General features: G+C 52.0%; 6 protein-coding genes across 6 annotated transcripts; 5 read left to right on the top strand and 1 right to left on the bottom strand.

Annotated features, from left to right (window-relative positions):
• Positions 1-288: 288 nt before the first annotated feature.
• On the top strand, positions 289-4,841 carry VTN49DRAFT_7209 (uncharacterized protein; the record flags this gene model as incomplete). Its single annotated transcript, XM_069415453.1, has 5 exons — positions 289-422; positions 1,565-2,463; positions 2,517-2,555; positions 2,615-2,723; positions 2,771-4,841. The coding sequence occupies 5 exons, from the start codon at positions 289-291 to the stop codon at positions 4,839-4,841; spliced, it is 3,252 nt and encodes a 1,083-aa protein (XP_069265249.1).
• A 600-nt stretch (positions 4,842-5,441) lies between these two features.
• On the bottom strand, positions 5,442-7,705 carry VTN49DRAFT_7208 (uncharacterized protein; the record flags this gene model as incomplete). The annotated part of the gene is made up of 4 exons (XM_069415452.1): positions 5,442-6,556; positions 6,609-6,792; positions 6,841-7,546; positions 7,602-7,705. The coding sequence occupies 4 exons, from the start codon at positions 7,703-7,705 to the stop codon at positions 5,442-5,444; spliced, it is 2,109 nt and encodes a 702-aa protein (XP_069265248.1).
• Positions 7,706-8,198: 493 nt separating this feature from the next.
• On the top strand, positions 8,199-9,303 carry VTN49DRAFT_7207 (uncharacterized protein; the record flags this gene model as incomplete). The annotated part of the gene is made up of 2 exons (XM_069415451.1): positions 8,199-8,318; positions 8,380-9,303. The coding sequence occupies 2 exons, from the start codon at positions 8,199-8,201 to the stop codon at positions 9,301-9,303; spliced, it is 1,044 nt and encodes a 347-aa protein (XP_069265247.1).
• A 1,357-nt stretch (positions 9,304-10,660) lies between these two features.
• VTN49DRAFT_7206 (uncharacterized protein) lies at positions 10,661-13,102 on the top strand (the record flags this gene model as incomplete). Its single annotated transcript, XM_069415450.1, has 6 exons — positions 10,661-10,748; positions 10,811-10,908; positions 10,977-11,252; positions 11,316-12,678; positions 12,742-12,937; positions 12,994-13,102. 6 exons carry the CDS (start codon positions 10,661-10,663, stop codon positions 13,100-13,102), a joined length of 2,130 nt encoding a protein of 709 aa, XP_069265246.1.
• A 933-nt stretch (positions 13,103-14,035) lies between these two features.
• VTN49DRAFT_7205 (uncharacterized protein) lies at positions 14,036-15,211 on the top strand (the record flags this gene model as incomplete). Its single annotated transcript, XM_069415449.1, has 4 exons — positions 14,036-14,070; positions 14,118-14,289; positions 14,340-14,489; positions 14,540-15,211. The coding sequence occupies 4 exons, from the start codon at positions 14,036-14,038 to the stop codon at positions 15,209-15,211; spliced, it is 1,029 nt and encodes a 342-aa protein (XP_069265245.1).
• Positions 15,212-15,267: 56 nt separating this feature from the next.
• VTN49DRAFT_7204 (uncharacterized protein) lies at positions 15,268-15,926 on the top strand (the record flags this gene model as incomplete). Its single annotated transcript, XM_069415448.1, has 4 exons — positions 15,268-15,297; positions 15,369-15,581; positions 15,665-15,709; positions 15,783-15,926. 4 exons carry the CDS (start codon positions 15,268-15,270, stop codon positions 15,924-15,926), a joined length of 432 nt encoding a protein of 143 aa, XP_069265244.1.
• Positions 15,927-15,993: the final 67 nt, after the last annotated feature.

Raw genomic sequence — 15,993 nt, 5'->3', positions numbered from 1 at the left:
CAGATGTTGCTCGAGCTTCACTCTCATCTACAATGCCATGTCTTCACCACCAGTCAGGTTCATTGTTCTATTGATCATGCATGTTACCGCTTAACATTTACAGTCGGCCTTGACTTCACAACAACCACATTCCGGACTCAGAACTCGGGCATGCAGGATTCGCTCTAGGCTTTGCACTCAAGAACAGGATTATGACATCAACGTCAACGAGTACTTGGCATCACAATCACCCTTGCCAAAGGTATGAATGCAATAGAGATGAAGCCAATATCAGAATGATATTGAGCCATGCCTTTACCAAGAGAGGCCCTTCAGGACCCCTTTCTCGGAGCCCTCCAGGACAGTACACCGGTGTTGCTGACACCAGGCTACGGCATGCTCATCCACCGCATCGGACTGATCCGCGAGCAGACGAGGACAAGGTGTTTGGACTCTGCATGGGGCATTTTTGCTGACTCTGATTGTGACGATGCTTGGTTCACAGCTGCATTTGAGAAATGCCTCGAACTTTGTGCCTGTATTTAGTCCGTTCTCCTTTCAAAGTCGAGGAAATGAAACAGTCAATGTGGGCACTCATTCAGTACTTGTCCACCTAGTCCTTTCCCTCGGTTGGTGATCACAGGATGTCCGATTTCGTATGTCCTGCGGCTGTCGCCATGAATAACGCTATCATGCATGTTCAATAACATAAAGTACAACAACGTTGCAATCATTGCTGCTTCTGCAGTCGCTGCAAAGCGCACATGGCCGGCCCGGAGGTAGTCGATGGCCAGTCTCGCAAGGGTCTCCTTAAGCTAAGCATACCGTCTCTGGATTCAATTCTTATTCAGGCGCCCCCAAGTACGAGAGAGTGTTGATGAGTTCCATTCGTTGAGTTGTTGATGGGAACGGCGTGCCTAACGGTCGAACTGAGAAATTGATAGCCATTAGGTTCTACCCTGGAGATGCAGCTTGTTCGGAGCAGTGACCGGGTCGAGAGAGAGAGATTGATAGGCGCCACGGGGGCGGCCAGGGTTTCCCCGAGGCGCCCGAGACCTCCCGTGGGGTATGGTGGCCTGCCAAGCTAGTGGTCAAACTCTGTACAGGCTTGCTCTATACAAGATTGTCCATCTTCTCCCTTCCAGAAGGCAACTCTAGCTTATGCAGGCTTCACAGTGCGACCGTTCTATCGCGGTCGGCCCGGCATATGGCTGTTCGCGAGGGGTTGTCAGTGCTACTCTGGGGTAGTTTACGTGGTGGTCATCGTTGGCAGATCACCGTATAGAAGCTGGTGACGTCTAGCAGGATCAAGAAGTCCTGAGGGGACAGTGCTTTGAGGTAGTTCGGAGCTTCTGCCCTGTTGCTGGGGCCGGTGACTGGGCCGAGAACATAACGTTATTGGCAATTTGGGATCACGTGAGTTCGTGAACCATGGACGCGCCTAGTTTGGCGCCCACCGCGAGAGCGCGTCTGGCCCCTGGCAGGATGTCCATGAGAGTAAAGACGTAGTGATCTCTGGCTCAGTCACACTTCGGAAACAAAAGTCCGTCAATTTTTCAGTTTCTCACTACTGACGGATCAACAGATTCACCAAATATAGTGTGCATGGCATGGGCTTTCGATTCTCCTACCTCTGCGACTTACTCTCCAACCTTGAGAAAAGCCGGCATCTGAGAGCCACGGCAGCAAAAACTCAAGATCCGTATGTCAGTATCATCTCGCATTGGTGCGACAATCATGCGGCGCGAATTCATGACAAGGGCACTGATCTCCGAGCACTCTTGTCTTGTCTGTTCCCCGAAAAGCGAACGGATCGGGTATACCCCTTGCAGCAAGCGTCGCTGGCCAGGGTGATTGCACGATGCCTATACTTGGGCACGTCTCGAATCAAGGAACTGGACCGATGGCGGTCGCCAGCCCATGGCGAGGATCTTGGACAATGTGTCGAGAACGTGATGCGGCAGGCGGAGAATCAGCCGGTACCCCCTTCGCAAGAAGTTACCGTGGAGGAGATCGACCGGGCATTGAACATAATTGCGTCGCGCTGCCCGTTCTCCGGCCCTACTACGCGTAAGCAGCAGCAAGCCGCGGTTGATGTGGAGGCTATTCTGGGCTCCCTGTATCGTAGGATCAGTAGCCGGGACGCAAAGTGGCTAACACGCATGATCTTGAAATCATACCATCCAGTCACATTGCCGACGAACGTTGTTCTGCAGAATATCCATCTCCTCCTGCCACATCTGCTGCTCTTTCAGGACTCGTATGACGCTGCTGTTGACCTGCTGAAGAAGGCGCCGTTGAATCTGCTGCCGCCGCGTCCAAAGAATGACACGATTGAAATGCTCAATGAGTCTGTTCTTCCATATTTTGTTCCACGGATCGGTTACAAAGTCGGGCGTCCAGAGTACTGGAAGGCGCGCAATATCAGGCACTGCTGCCAGATGGTTGGAAAGCGCCGAATGAGTCTGGACAGGAAGTACGATGGCGAGTATTGCCAGGTTCACATTGACTTGTCACGAGGATCAAGATGTATTCAGATCTTCTCAAAGAGCGGGAAAGATTCCACGGCGGACAGGGTAGGCATACACAATGTCATCAAGAGGGCTTTAAGTGTCTCAACGATGTATTTTGGAAGGTGAATTACTCGTATGGAGCGATCAAGAGAAGAAGATCCTCGAGTTCAGTAAGCTACGAAAGTTTTTGTCCCGGTCTGGTAAATTCCTCGGCGCGGACCAGGATTCTCAGTGAGTGCCTACCCTCGTGTTCCGGTTTCCTTCGGCTGACCAGCCAGACCAAAACCATATGAACATCTGATGATCGTATTCTTTGATATCCTGCTGCTGGACGACAGGATATGCTTGGCCGAACCGTTCAGTAAACGAAGGCTATTGCTCAAAGACACAATCAAAGTTGTGCCAGGCCGCTCGGAGATTGCCGAGCAGGAAATCATCGACTTTGCTCGTGCGGATGCCCCGCGCCTGTTGCAGCAAGCATTGGCGAGAAGCATTGCTGAGCGGTGGGAGGGTTATGTTCTCAAAGCCTGCGACGAGCCGTACTTCGCCATCCTGTCTCCGAACAAGAATGATGGGTATTGTCGATGGATCAAACTGAAGAAAGACTATATCCCTGGCCTTGGAGATACGGCAGACCTTGTTATAATCGGTGCCAGATACGTTCCGAAGGACGCACAAAAATTGGGTCACATCCAGAAGCTGTTATGGACGCACTTTTACCTGGGCTGTCTGGAGAATAAGGACGCCGTCAGTCGATTTGGTGCGCTGCCCCAGTTTCAAATTGTCGATGTGATCGGTCTGCACAATATGAGCTCTGGGGACATGCAGACCTTGAATCAATGGGGTGCATTTTATGCACGTCCCGCTGAAGATAATGCCGCCTTTAAAGCCCATGGCATACACAGCGACATGCCCGCAATGGACGTAGCCTTCCGCACGCCGTTTGTCGTCGAGGTGCTGGGGAGCGGGTTCGAAAAGCCAGCGAATGCCCAGTTCTATACACTTCGTTTTCCTCGTCTGGTTAAGATCCACTGGGATCGGTCCTTTGAGGACGCTATCTCCTTTGCTGAGTTACAGGACTTGGCGGAAAAAGCCCGCTCTGCCCCTGAGGATGAGGTGGCAGAAGAGGCGGCATTCCTCCGCAGGCTGGACGCCATGAACTTCAGGTCAGAGTATATAATTGATCATTCCCAGATGACTTTATCGGATGCTTCGCCTTGTACTCCGAGCCCAGCCAAACCAGCTTCTTGTCCGCCGGGTTCAAGCGGGCATAGTCGTGAATCACACACGTATGCCAGGCCGCAAATGACACAGCATGATATGCAGCTTTCCTCGCCTTGTCTTTCGACACAGCGGTTTGCTGGCAAGAGATCTTTTGCTGAAGTGTCACCTTCAGTGGAACGTACCTGTGCCATTTCCAAGCGGTGCAAGACGGGCTTTTCGAAATCCTGTTCACAGTCATCATCAAATTTGCCTGAAGATCAGCCTGTCCTTGACAAACCAGAGATCACATCTCACAATCCGTCAACGTCAGAGGCAACCATCAGTTTTATCAAGCCAACTCCGCAGCCTGTCTCTGAGATCCAACCAGGGTCGGTTTCTCCTTCCCAGAAAAGCGCTATGGCCAGCAGTACTCATCACAATAATAAATCGGACTCTGAAAACTTCTCCATAAACCTCGAATCCCCCCTTCAAACGGTACCGATCTACGTCGGCGACTTCCTTTTCAACTCATCCCGCACCCAAAGAGAGACCTTCAGCCTCTCGTCTCGTGATTTCACCTTTTCCCCAAGTCACTTCGTCCACTCAATGGCATCTGAACAGGCCAGCCGGCGGCTCGCCCGATCAAATCCCTCTGCCGCGAAGAGCGAGACCGCTCTGGGCATCGTCCTCGTCGACGCAAGCAGCGGTCCGCAGCGCATTGCGCGGGAAATTATGCGCATCGGGAACGAAGTCACTGAATCTCTTCGCTCCACTTCTGCGGAATACTCCCGACTTCCGCACCGGGGTTGCGTCCTGGTACTTGATTACGATATTCTCATCATCGGAGACGGAGTTTCGGATAAACGATGGTTACTAACTTCTTACTGGGAAGAGCATGGCCCGCGACATTTTCACGCCTCGATCGTCTGGGGTTACGGCGACTCTTCTCAGTCCGGCGAGAAGGCGATATCCTCTAATCGAGACGATTCTGGGGCGGGAACAAATGTTGTTGCCTCCCGGGACCCCGGAGACACGTCCATCATGGGCGAGTTCGTTTCTCTGAACCCGCTTGTCCATGTCTCTGGGCAGCAGTACCATGATGTCAGCGCTGTCGCCGACGATAGATCAGGTGAAACTGACAAGTGAACCTGCCATCATCTTAGTTTCTTCTTACTGGATATGATTATTCATGCTCATGATGAGACCATGTATAGTATCATGTTAGAGCTTTCAGATACCCATTTTGTACCACACATACAATTGATTCTTCAAGACATGGAAGACTTAACCAAGTCAGATACACTCGCATAATGAACGCTGTTGGAAACAATTCAAATGCCATTACAGACAACTCTTTGTGCCTCTACCTGGATTATAAGCCATCGTCCGTCATCACCCACTAGCACCCATCATCTCTGATAATCTAGCATAAAGGACAACCTCTTCAACGTGAACTGCTATGGAGATGTTTTGTGTAGCCCATAATTGCCAGAGCAGTTGGATTGATGAATGAAATTAACCTGCTACACTCAAGTTCTTTGATGAGAAACTCCTGCTCCAAGTCGACAAGTCGAGACATCCACCCGTAGTAGTATGTCGTAAGATGGAATGAAGTAGTGTTGTCGGACTGATCGATATTTTTTCCAATGGTATTTCATGAGCAACGCCTCCAATGCTATCTTGTTCCTGTCCATAGCAATATATATACTTCTGGAATAAAATGTTACAATGCCAATGGAATGCATTTCATGACCCAGCACCCGCCTCCCTTCTCGCCCGAACATCCCTCATCAACGCCTTTGCCTCTTCTACTTCAACGCCGTCCTGACACAGCTCCCCTGCCAACTGATCGGCCCGCGCAAGATCATCATGCTGTAGTGCCCACCGCGCGAGCCATAACCGAGCCTTGGACGTCGTAGCCGTCACACCTGTTCCCCCGACTGTTTCCGGCTCATCGTCCGGATCAAGGGTGTGACGACGGTGATCATCATCACGACGACGTTGGTGTTTGCTGCGGCGGCTGCGACGACGGCCGGTGCGGGGTCGGGACGTTCCGTCATCGGATTCCTGATCTGACGACTCCGGCTCTGATGAAGACGGTGACGCTGACGCGCCGCCCAAGTCCGACCCGTTGTCTGGTCTGTCAATCTCGCCCGTCTCTTGCTGCAGAGTAAGCTCCATGTATGCGGCCGCTTCGTCCATGTCGCCGAGCCGCTCGTATAATGTCGCGATTTGGTACAGCGTGTCCGGGTCGAGGATTCTTCGGCCGCCAGCGTCGGTGCCTCCTGAGGACTCGTAGTACGATCCGGCAACCAAAGCGCGTTTCATCGCTTTTATGCTCTGCTCGATTCGATCCATCTTAGCGTAGCATGTGCCGACCGCTTGCCACATCTTTGGGTCGTATGGCCGAAGGGCCGCAGCGCGTTGGTAGTAGAACAGCGCGTAGTAGGACATGTCGAGCACCTCGTATGCCTGACCGAGGCCATACCAGGCGCGGTAGTCCTTACGGTTGATGTCGACCGCTCGGCGGTACGACTCGATTGCCGCATGTGTGTTCTTCATCTCTATGTACTCATGTCCCATCAGAGTCCACGCGGAGAGGAAGTTCCGATCGAGCGTCAGCGCGCGTCGGAAGTACATGACTGCTTTCTCGTGCTCGGATTTCAGGGAGTAGTAGTTGCCTACAACACAGCAGGTTTCTGGTCGGAATTTGTCCGTTGCCGTGGCTAGCTGCGCGATGAATGCAAGCTGTGGTCGAGCGCCCATGACGTAGAGGATGTTCGAGTAGTGGTCCAGGCCATCCAGTCTGTGTGGTGAGGAAATGAGAATATCGGCAAATATGGACGACGCCTCCTCAAAATCTGGCATTGTCAGAAAACAACTGACGTTGATATGGCCTGGGATTCTGCGTACCCTTGGAATGATAGTATAGCAAAGCTCGTTGCGTTTTGAGGAACGCGCTGTTCGGAAAGATATTTTCCAGGCCTGTCAGCATCTGATGGGTGTCATCAGTGGCTTGGTACAGCTCCTGGCTGCAGTATACATGAAAGACCAAAGACATGATATGGTCTGGCAATTCTTCTGCCACTTGTCTCAACTACTGCCGTCAGTTACTGGGCAAACTAGCCACGGAAAAGGCACGCACATCTTCCACGCTAGGTACCAGATCACTCAACTCCTGCCATGCGCTCCAGTTGAACGGGTATAGATGCACGCTTCGTATCAACCATTTTTTGGCTTCTTCGAGGTTCTTGCCCTTTAGCAGAATCACTCCGTAAAGGTATTCCAGCCAGCCCTGCCCACGGTCCTCCAGGCCACGTTCCCGACGCTCGGCAAACCATCCTTCCAAACCGCGGGCCAAGTCGGGTAGCTCCCGGTTGACTGTCATCCCACCATCTGCCGGACCCAGGATCATCTCTGTTTCCTCATCCTTGCGCTTCTCGCCGGCGAGATACTTTGCATACAGTGCCAGGAAAAGGGATTTCTGGCTCAAGCGCGGGTAGGGATTCTTTGGCGGAGCGTTGCTCGGCTTTGGGCCGGACAATGGAGCCTTTCCTTTGCCTTTCTGAGACGCGGCCGTGGTGCGACTTTTTGGCGTCGTCATCGGAACGGGGGGAACCGTGGGCGGGAGAAAGACAGCTGCACAACGGTCATATTCGCGGGTATCAAAGTACGATTTTGCGAGCAGGTATTTATGAGCTTCCTGTGCCTCGAGGACCGCCTCGGTCGGGTCTTGTTGTCGTAGGAACGGGTTTGTAGGTAGCGGCGACTCCGAGGTGTCCATTATCGAGTCGGGATCAATATCCTGACCATCGCTGGGAGGAGGAAGGGCATCTAGCATCTCTGCCGCCCTGTGGTCGAATAACTGTTAGAGTTCTCCGCAGTTCTCTGGACCGAGTGGGTTACCATTTTGCGGCCTGGTATAAGCATCGCTCGGAACACTTTATGACCGCATCTTCCAAACGGAAGCGCAGTTCTTTGATGCGGCCCTCATCAACTTGCGAGGCCATATTGATGTCGTGGCCGTCGGCCGAATGACGCGCGGCTGCGGGCGCGCGGGATCGAAACGGCAGATTCGGAGGCAATTGTGAGAATTGCTGTAACACGCGCCAGCACCGTCTTTCGAACGAGGAGGATCAGAGCAACATCATAGCATGTATCCCATGTGCCATCACTTCAGCTGTTGAAACGCATATCACCGATATCAAAACGCGACGAACAAACACAAACTGTGGTGGCGTATCGTAATAAGAAATACGAAACCATTTTTACAAACTATATTATAGTAAATTACAATTTTATTACAGTATCGTACATGACATATCGGTCTCCCGGTTCCTGCAGCTTATCTGCGGGACAGCACACCGCCTTTGTGAGTGGGCAATTTTGTTGATTTTCGAGTCCAGTCGTTGGGCTGCCGCTGCCATTGTGCTAAGATCCCCTCATTTTTTGCCCTTTCTTGCTTGCTAGACCGATCCCCGTCGCAAATATTGTCTGTCAGCCATGACGACACGTATCACCCGCGAGGAATTCCAGGCGACCCTGCCTACCCTGATCGAGGACATCCTCGCATCGGCCCGCAAATATGAAGTGCCCGAGAACGCCATGAAGTGGTTCGAAACGGTACGCATCCAGAGAAAAATGTGAGCAATTCTTGTCGTTGACGGAGTTGCACACTCTATAGAACCTCAATGCCAACCTCGTCGGCGGCAAAATGAACCGCGGCATGTCTGTCCCTGACTCGGCGATTGCGCTGCTCGGGCGCCCATTGACCAAGGAGGAATTGTTCCATACCACTCTTCTCGGGTGGTTGACCGAGGTGCTGCAGGCATTCTTCCTGGTCAGCGACGACATCATGGACGGTTCGATCACCCGTCGCGGGCAGCCCTGCTGGTACCGTCGGGAGGGCGTGGGCATGATTGCCATCAACGACGCATTTATGCTGGAATCGTCGATATACGTGATTCTGAAGAAGGTGTTCCGCGATCACCCCGCCTACGTCGATTTCCTGGAACTGTTCCATGAGGTGACCTTCCAGACGGAGCTCGGCCAGCTGTGTGATCTGATCACCGCTCCCGAGGACAAGGTCGATCTGGGCAACTTCTCCATGGACAAGTACACCTTCATCGTCAAGTACAAGACGGCCTACTACAGCTTCTACTTGCCGGTTGCCCTGGCATTGCACTATCTGCAGCTTGCGACCCCCAAGAACCTCAAGCAGGCGGAAGATATCCTCATTCCGCTGGGCGAATATTTCCAGATCCAGGACGACTACCTCGATGCCTTCGGCGCGCCCGAAGTGATTGGCAAGATCGGCACGGATATCCAGGACAACAAATGCTCATGGTTGATCAACCAGGCCCTTGAGATTGTGACGCCGGAGCAGCGCAAGCTGCTGGATGAGGCGTATGGCCGCAAGGACAGTGCGCTGGAAGCCAAGGTCAAGGCTCTTTACAATGAGCTGAAGCTGGACCAGCGCTACCTGGAGTTCGAAGAAAAGCGCGTCGCTGAACTGCGGCAGCAGATCGCGGCCGTTGACGAATCTGAGGGGTTGAAGAAGGAAGTCTTTGAGACGTACCTGGCCAAGATCTACAAGCGCAACAAATAGAGGTGGAACTCAGGGTCTTCACTCTTGCTGTCGCATATTTATCAAAGTTTTCGGAGTATATAACAATAGAATAGGCCTAATACAGGGATATATGTTTATCTAAAGTCGATCGTTGAGATGACCTAGATATAAGTGCCTTGAGGTCTTTCATACTCCCAACTTCCAGATTGTTGGCGGGGTCATGATGTTATGATTGTTTGTGGATCAAGTCTAGATCCTGGCATCACACGTATCAATCGTCGTTTCGGAAACAGTGATAGCGGGTCATTGGCGACATGTCGATGCGCCATTGTTGCAGTTGCGCCGTCAACTGGCGTTCGTGTTGAGCAGGCCAGTTGCCCAGACGCAGGGATGAGCAGCGGGAGGGCGGCGGGACCCGATCTCCATCTATATCCACTAACCCAATCAGGCTAATCTCTTGTCTTAAAGCAGCCAGACCATATAGCTTGTAGGTCCGTGCGTTCGATGATGTAATTTATCAGGGGTGTGCGAGATGGCTGTGAACGCCGATTGGTCAATTGCAGACGGAATGCTTACATAATCTCGAATCACGTGCACAGCATCTCAGCTTCTCCACATTTTGGCGATCAGCTGTCTGCGCTGCATTCCCGGATTCTGGGACATGACGTTATGGAGCAGCTGATCATCTTATCTCTGTCGCATTCCTTTCGGCTATTCCAAAATGTTGTATTCGTCCAAACAGCATCATGCCGCGCCAAGAAGGCTGCCAATGGCGAAGCGGTGATAGCGGAAGTGCACAGGAGGCGCCGTACAACACAGCTTCGAGGCAGATAGCTGAAGGCTTTAGCTGGTCAAAACACCTTCAAGGCGTGTCGCATGTAGCTCAATGGTCTCGGACCACGGGATCTCTGCATAATGAAATCGATACATTCCTATTCTTTCTAGAAATGAATGAAGCAAACCGGGATATCAAAGGAGTCCAAGCGATGACGGAATCCAGAGTTGCCAAGTGTGTTTATCTAAAAGACCGGATTCGGTCAGGAGCTCAGGTTTCTGCTCCAACTCCTCAAGCACATAATGTTATTTTTTGTTAGCCATGAAAATGTTCACGATCGAGAAATGAGGGAGATTTGACTTTTCGCTTGGCTCGTACTGTTCCAACACTGTTCCCCCGTCTTCCGTGCGCAAGTACGACAGGGGTGCCGGCAGCCTCCCCGCCGCAGCTGGTACACGAGATACTAATTCCATAGCTTCCCTGCTTTGGCTTTCGTTACTCTGTTGCTCTTCCGTGCGTCGCCGAATGTGCGATTAGTAACGTGCCTTTTTCCTCCTCCTTTTGTTTATTCCCAAAAAGCTCCTGTCAATTTGCGTCCGTACCTTGTCGCATCCGCTCGCCATGGCCGATAGTAATGGCATCGACGCTCCTAAGCGAGACATCCACAACCATATCCTGTTTGAAGTGTCCACAGAAGTGGCCCATCGAGGTTCGCCTACCCATTCTTAGTATGACAGTGGTCGCTGCTGACATCTGACTGTTCCTGGGCAGTCGGTGGAATCTATTCCGTGCTCAAGTCCAAGGCGCCGGTTACGACCGCAGAGTATGGGGAGCGCTACACTCTAATCGGACCCCTCAATCGCGCATCGGTGCGTATGAGATTTTAGTGACGTGAAGGAATTCCAAACATGAAGGAGGGGACTGAATCGTCATGCAGGCCGCTGTCGAGGTCGAAACTCTCACTCCGACAAACCCGGCTTTGGTGGAGACCATTTCTTCCATGAAAGAACGTGGGATTGACATGATCTACGGGCGATGGCTGATTGAAGGAGCACCTCGAGTTTTACTCATTGATACGGGCACCGGCTATCGATTCTTAAACGAGTGGAAGGGAGATCTATGGAACACGGCAAATATTCCGTCTCCGGATGCTGATCATGAAACCAATGAAGCCATTGTATTTGGCTATCTGGTCGCCTGGTTCCTTGGAGAGGTATATAGCCCGATGTCGACCCCAGGCCAGTCGCGCGCGCATTTACTAATAGGATCTTGACAGTACATCGCGCACGATCGAAAACGTGCAGTGATTGCGCACTTTCATGAATGGCTCGCCAGCGTCGCACTGCCACTGACAAAGAAGCGGCACATGGATGTGACTACGATTTTCACCACCCATGCCACTCTGCTGGGCCGCTACCTATGCGCCGGGTCGGTGGACTTTTACAACAATCTGCAGTATTTCGACGTCGATGCTGAAGCCGGGAAACGGGGTATCTACCATCGGTACTGCATTGAGAGAGCTGCAGCACACACGGCTGATGTCTTCACAACCGTGTCTCATATCACCGCGTATGAAAGCGAGCACTTACTCAAGCGGAAGCCCGACGGCGTTCTGCCAAACGGCTTGAACGTCAAGAAGTTCTCGGCCGTGCATGAGTTCCAAAACCTCCACTCGCAAGCAAAGGAGAAGATTCACGACTTCGTCCGAGGCCATTTTTATGGTCATATGGATTTTGATCTTGATAACACCCTGTATTACTTTACATCTGGGCGTTATGAGTATCGTAATAAGGGTGTTGACATGTTCATCGAGGCTCTGGCGCGGTTGAATTATCGCTTAAAGACCAGCGGATCCAAGACAACGGTTGTTGCGCTCATCATCATGCCGGCGCAGACGTCCTCGCTCAACGTCGAGGCGTTGAAGGGCCAGGCCGTGGTCAGATCACTTCGGGAGACGCTGAGGAAGATCGAGAAGAACATGGGTCAGCGGTTATTCGAGCGATGTCTGTCGTGGAAGGAGGGCAGCAATATGCCGGACGAGAAGGATCTTATTTCGAGTCAAGACCGCATCCTGCTGCGTCGACGGCTCTTCGCGCTCAAGCGGCACACCCTGCCGCCGATTGTTACACATAACATGGTCAACGACGCCGACGACCCGATTCTGAATCAGCTTCGTCGCGTGCAGTTGTTCAACCAGCCAGAGGATCGCGTCAAAATTGTGTTTCATCCCGAATTCCTTAGCTCCGGCAACCCTATCCTTCCATTGGACTATGACGACTTTGTGCGCGGCACCCACCTGGGTGTATTTCCATCATACTACGAGCCGTGGGGGTACACCCCGGCCGAGTGCACCGTGATGGGGGTCCCCAACATCACAACAAACCTGTCTGGCTTTGGATGCTACATGGAGGATCTCATCGAGAACCCATCCGACTATGGGATTCACATTATCGACCGCCGGCTGCAAAGCGTCGACGAGTCGATCAACCAGCTGACTCAACAGATGTATGACTTTGCAATGCAGACCCGGCGGCAACGGATCAACCAGCGCAACCGAACAGAGCGGCTTGGCGATATTCTAGACTGGAAGCGCATGGGCCTTGAGTATGTCAAGGCCCGGCAGTTGGCTCTGCGACGAGGTAAGGATGATCTGATTGGTCTTCTTTCCTCTCTTTCTCCCCAACAGACTGACTTTGATACAGCCTACCCGTCATCATTCGACCCCAACGAAGATTTTACCAAGATCATTGGGGGCACCGCACAGAAAATCTCTCGCCCACTTTCCGTACCGGGGTCACCGCGGGACCGGACTGGTATGATGACCCCTGGAGATTTTGCCTCCCTGCAGGAGGGCCGGGAAGAATTGAGTACGGAGGACTACGTTGCTTGGAGGTTACCGTAAGTCCATTGTTGACGCGAAAGATCTGATCAAACGGTTGATATTCCACTCGCAGAGAGGAAGAGGAGCCCGAAGAGTACCCGTTCCCATTGTCGCTGCACATGGGAAAATCTGGAGGCCGGACGCAATCTCCACTGGATTCGGCGTTCTTGAACGACAAATGATGGGCCAGAACTCCGTCATATGCAAAGCATTGGCAACTTAGCGGTATCTTGGACCGGTCCACATCTACCTTGTATCTAACCATAGGCTGTTTAGTGGTGAATTGTGGTGGAATTTACGCATTGACTCATTGATTTTTGTAGCCATTACGTGCAAATCGTGGAATTCTACCTATAAGGTGTAGAATCTGTCTGCACCCGTCGATCTGCATGGTCTTGATCCTGTATTTCCATCCGATCCTCTCCGAAGGTCATGTTTATGACCTGCTTGATCAAATTTAAAATACAGTAATTAACTTAATCAGGCTAGCTCCTTTGTTAATTTGAGAGTGAAAAACGAATTTCATTGGTCAATTGCATAGATCGCTGACATCAGCAGGACGTGGGTGCTCACTATTTAACCAGGTCTACCCCTCCATGCCCCTCTATCAGCAACTTGCTCTCAGAAACCGCTCTGAATCGCTTCGATCCAACTCTCGTCGATCTTAGGCATGCCCCATCCATCTACCAGATTGACACTTTGTAGGCTAATCTGTCAACAGCAAACACTCCCGACGGTATGATGCCGCCCGGGTCAAACCGCGCAGTCCACGCGCTGGATTCTCTGTCAAGATGGAATCCAACGATCAAGGTATCGTATTGTATAACAGGTCATGGCACGCATGGCAGGTGCTCGACTTGGTGTCTGGCTGTTACTCCAAACTCTCGTTGGGATCCGTACCTAGCGAGGGGACGGCTGACCCATCGGGCTGAGATTATACTGCCATAACTTGATCTAGTTAATACTAGCGAAAGGACATGCGTGGCTTTGACTCCCTTTCCCCTTTCCCCGGACATGTTTCTCCAAAGGAGAGATTTGGCCGGGTTAGTTGTGTTTGTTGTGCTGACAGGGTTCAGTGATTGCGCATTATTTGAACGCAAAACCTCGCTACGAAAATGTCGACTGACAAGATTACGTTCCTCACCAACTGGTAGGCATAAAATTGGGGAAGCAGACTGCGATTGCTAAATTTCGTAGGCACGCGACCCCCTACCACGCTCCGCTGTACCTGGCCCATGCCAAGGGTTACTTCAAGGACGAGGGTCTGAAGGTGGCTATTCTCGAGCCAAATGACCCGTCCGATGTGACGGAGATTATTGGTAGTGGCAAGGTGGACATGGGCTTTAAGGCCATGATCCACACCTTGGCTGTATGTTACCGGATGGTCGCTTAGAATTTTACAGTATTGACAGGGGCTAGGCCAAAGCGCGCGGTTTTCCCGTGACCTCGATTGGATCGCTTCTGGACGAGCCGTTTACGGGTATTGTGTACTTGAAGGAGAGTGGTATCACCACCGACTTCCGCTCCTTGAAGGGCAAGCGGATTGGCTATGTCGGCGAATTCGGCAAGGTTTGTAGACATGTAGATTTCACGAAAGAAGCTGGCGCCTGACGAAACAGATCCAAATCGATGAATTGACGAAGTACTATGGCATGACTGCGGATGACTACACCGCGGTTCGATGCGGAATGAATGTCACCAAGGCGATTATCAAGGGAGAGATTGATGCTGGAATTGGATTGGAGAATGTGCAGATGGTGGAGCTGGAGGAATGGCTTGCGTCGCAGAACCGCCCGCGTGACGACGTGCAGATGCTGCGGATTGACCAGCTGGCGGAGCTGGGTTGCTGCTGCTTCTGCTCGATCCTGTACATTGCCAACGACGCTTTCCTCGCGGCCAACGAGGATAAGGTGCGCAAGTTCCTGCGCGCGGTCAAGCGAGCGACGGACTACGTGCTGGCGGAGCCGGAGAAGGCGTACGAGGAGTACGTCGAGATCAAGCCAATCATGGGCACGGCCGTCAATCGCAAGATCTTTGAACGGTCGTTTGCGTACTTCAGCCGCGACCTCAAGAACGTCCAGCGCGACTGGAACAAGGTGACCAACTACGGCAAGCGCCTTGGTATCCTCGATGCGTCCTTCCAGCCGAACTACACCAACGACTACCTGGGCTGGCAGCTGAGCCCCGACTCGACCGACCCGATCGGCGACCAGGTCCGCATGGCGGAGCTGCAGAAGAAGGTTGCGGAGGAGGGAGGATTCCGCCGTCTGGCTACTGCGTCGACTGCGTAAACTCATTCTCTGAATCAGTTTACAAGTTCGCTTATTACCAGATTGACAACTGGCCAATGACATCAATTGATCATCCAAGTCCTGACGTACGAACTACGTCATAGATTGGTAGCTCCCGACCAGCAAGGAACAAGCAACTCCGTAGTCAACGACGTAGGTACATAAACCAACCATCACTACAAAACATCAGAAAGGAAAGAAACTCAATTCAATCCAACTCAAAAGTCTCTCATATCACGCAATCAAAACACATCAAACCATCATCATCATCATCATGCCTCGCGGAGCCGAGTACGACAACGGAGTCCCCCAATCCGATAACCCTATCGAAGTCATTCCAGGCGACCACAAAGCCCACGGGACAAACCCAGTACATCCCTCCCTCTCCCCTCTCTCCTCCCTCCCTCTCTCTCTCTCTCTTTTGAACATATCCAATGCTAATGATGAATACAGGGATCAGATGTCGACCGCTCATACAAAGCCGCGGCGTTACCCGAGGTAATGGGCGGGAATAACCTCGCCAGCGGCGGGGGGAGTCGCGGGATGGGTTCCGGGAAGAGTGGTGGGAGAGGACCGAAGACGATGGGGGAGAGGAAGGGGAGAGGAGCGTTGGGGTATTCTTAAATTTCTCTCTCTCTCTCGCTCATCATCATTAGGGAAGCAAATGATGGGATTAGGTTATGGTGTGTGTGTCTTGTCTATCCATGAGATGTAATACAATACATGAGAATCGAACGATTCGATCATTGATGGGGAAAAAAGGAAAGGAAAATGATAGATGA

Source organism: Thermomyces lanuginosus, assembly GCF_041956635.1.
Source record: "Thermomyces lanuginosus strain ATCC 200065 unplaced genomic scaffold VTN49scaffold_42, whole genome shotgun sequence".
Classification (NCBI taxonomy): domain Eukaryota; kingdom Fungi; phylum Ascomycota; class Eurotiomycetes; order Eurotiales; family Trichocomaceae; genus Thermomyces; species Thermomyces lanuginosus.
Note: the sequence above shows the minus strand (reverse complement) of the source record. Positions and strands in the feature narration are given on the sequence as shown.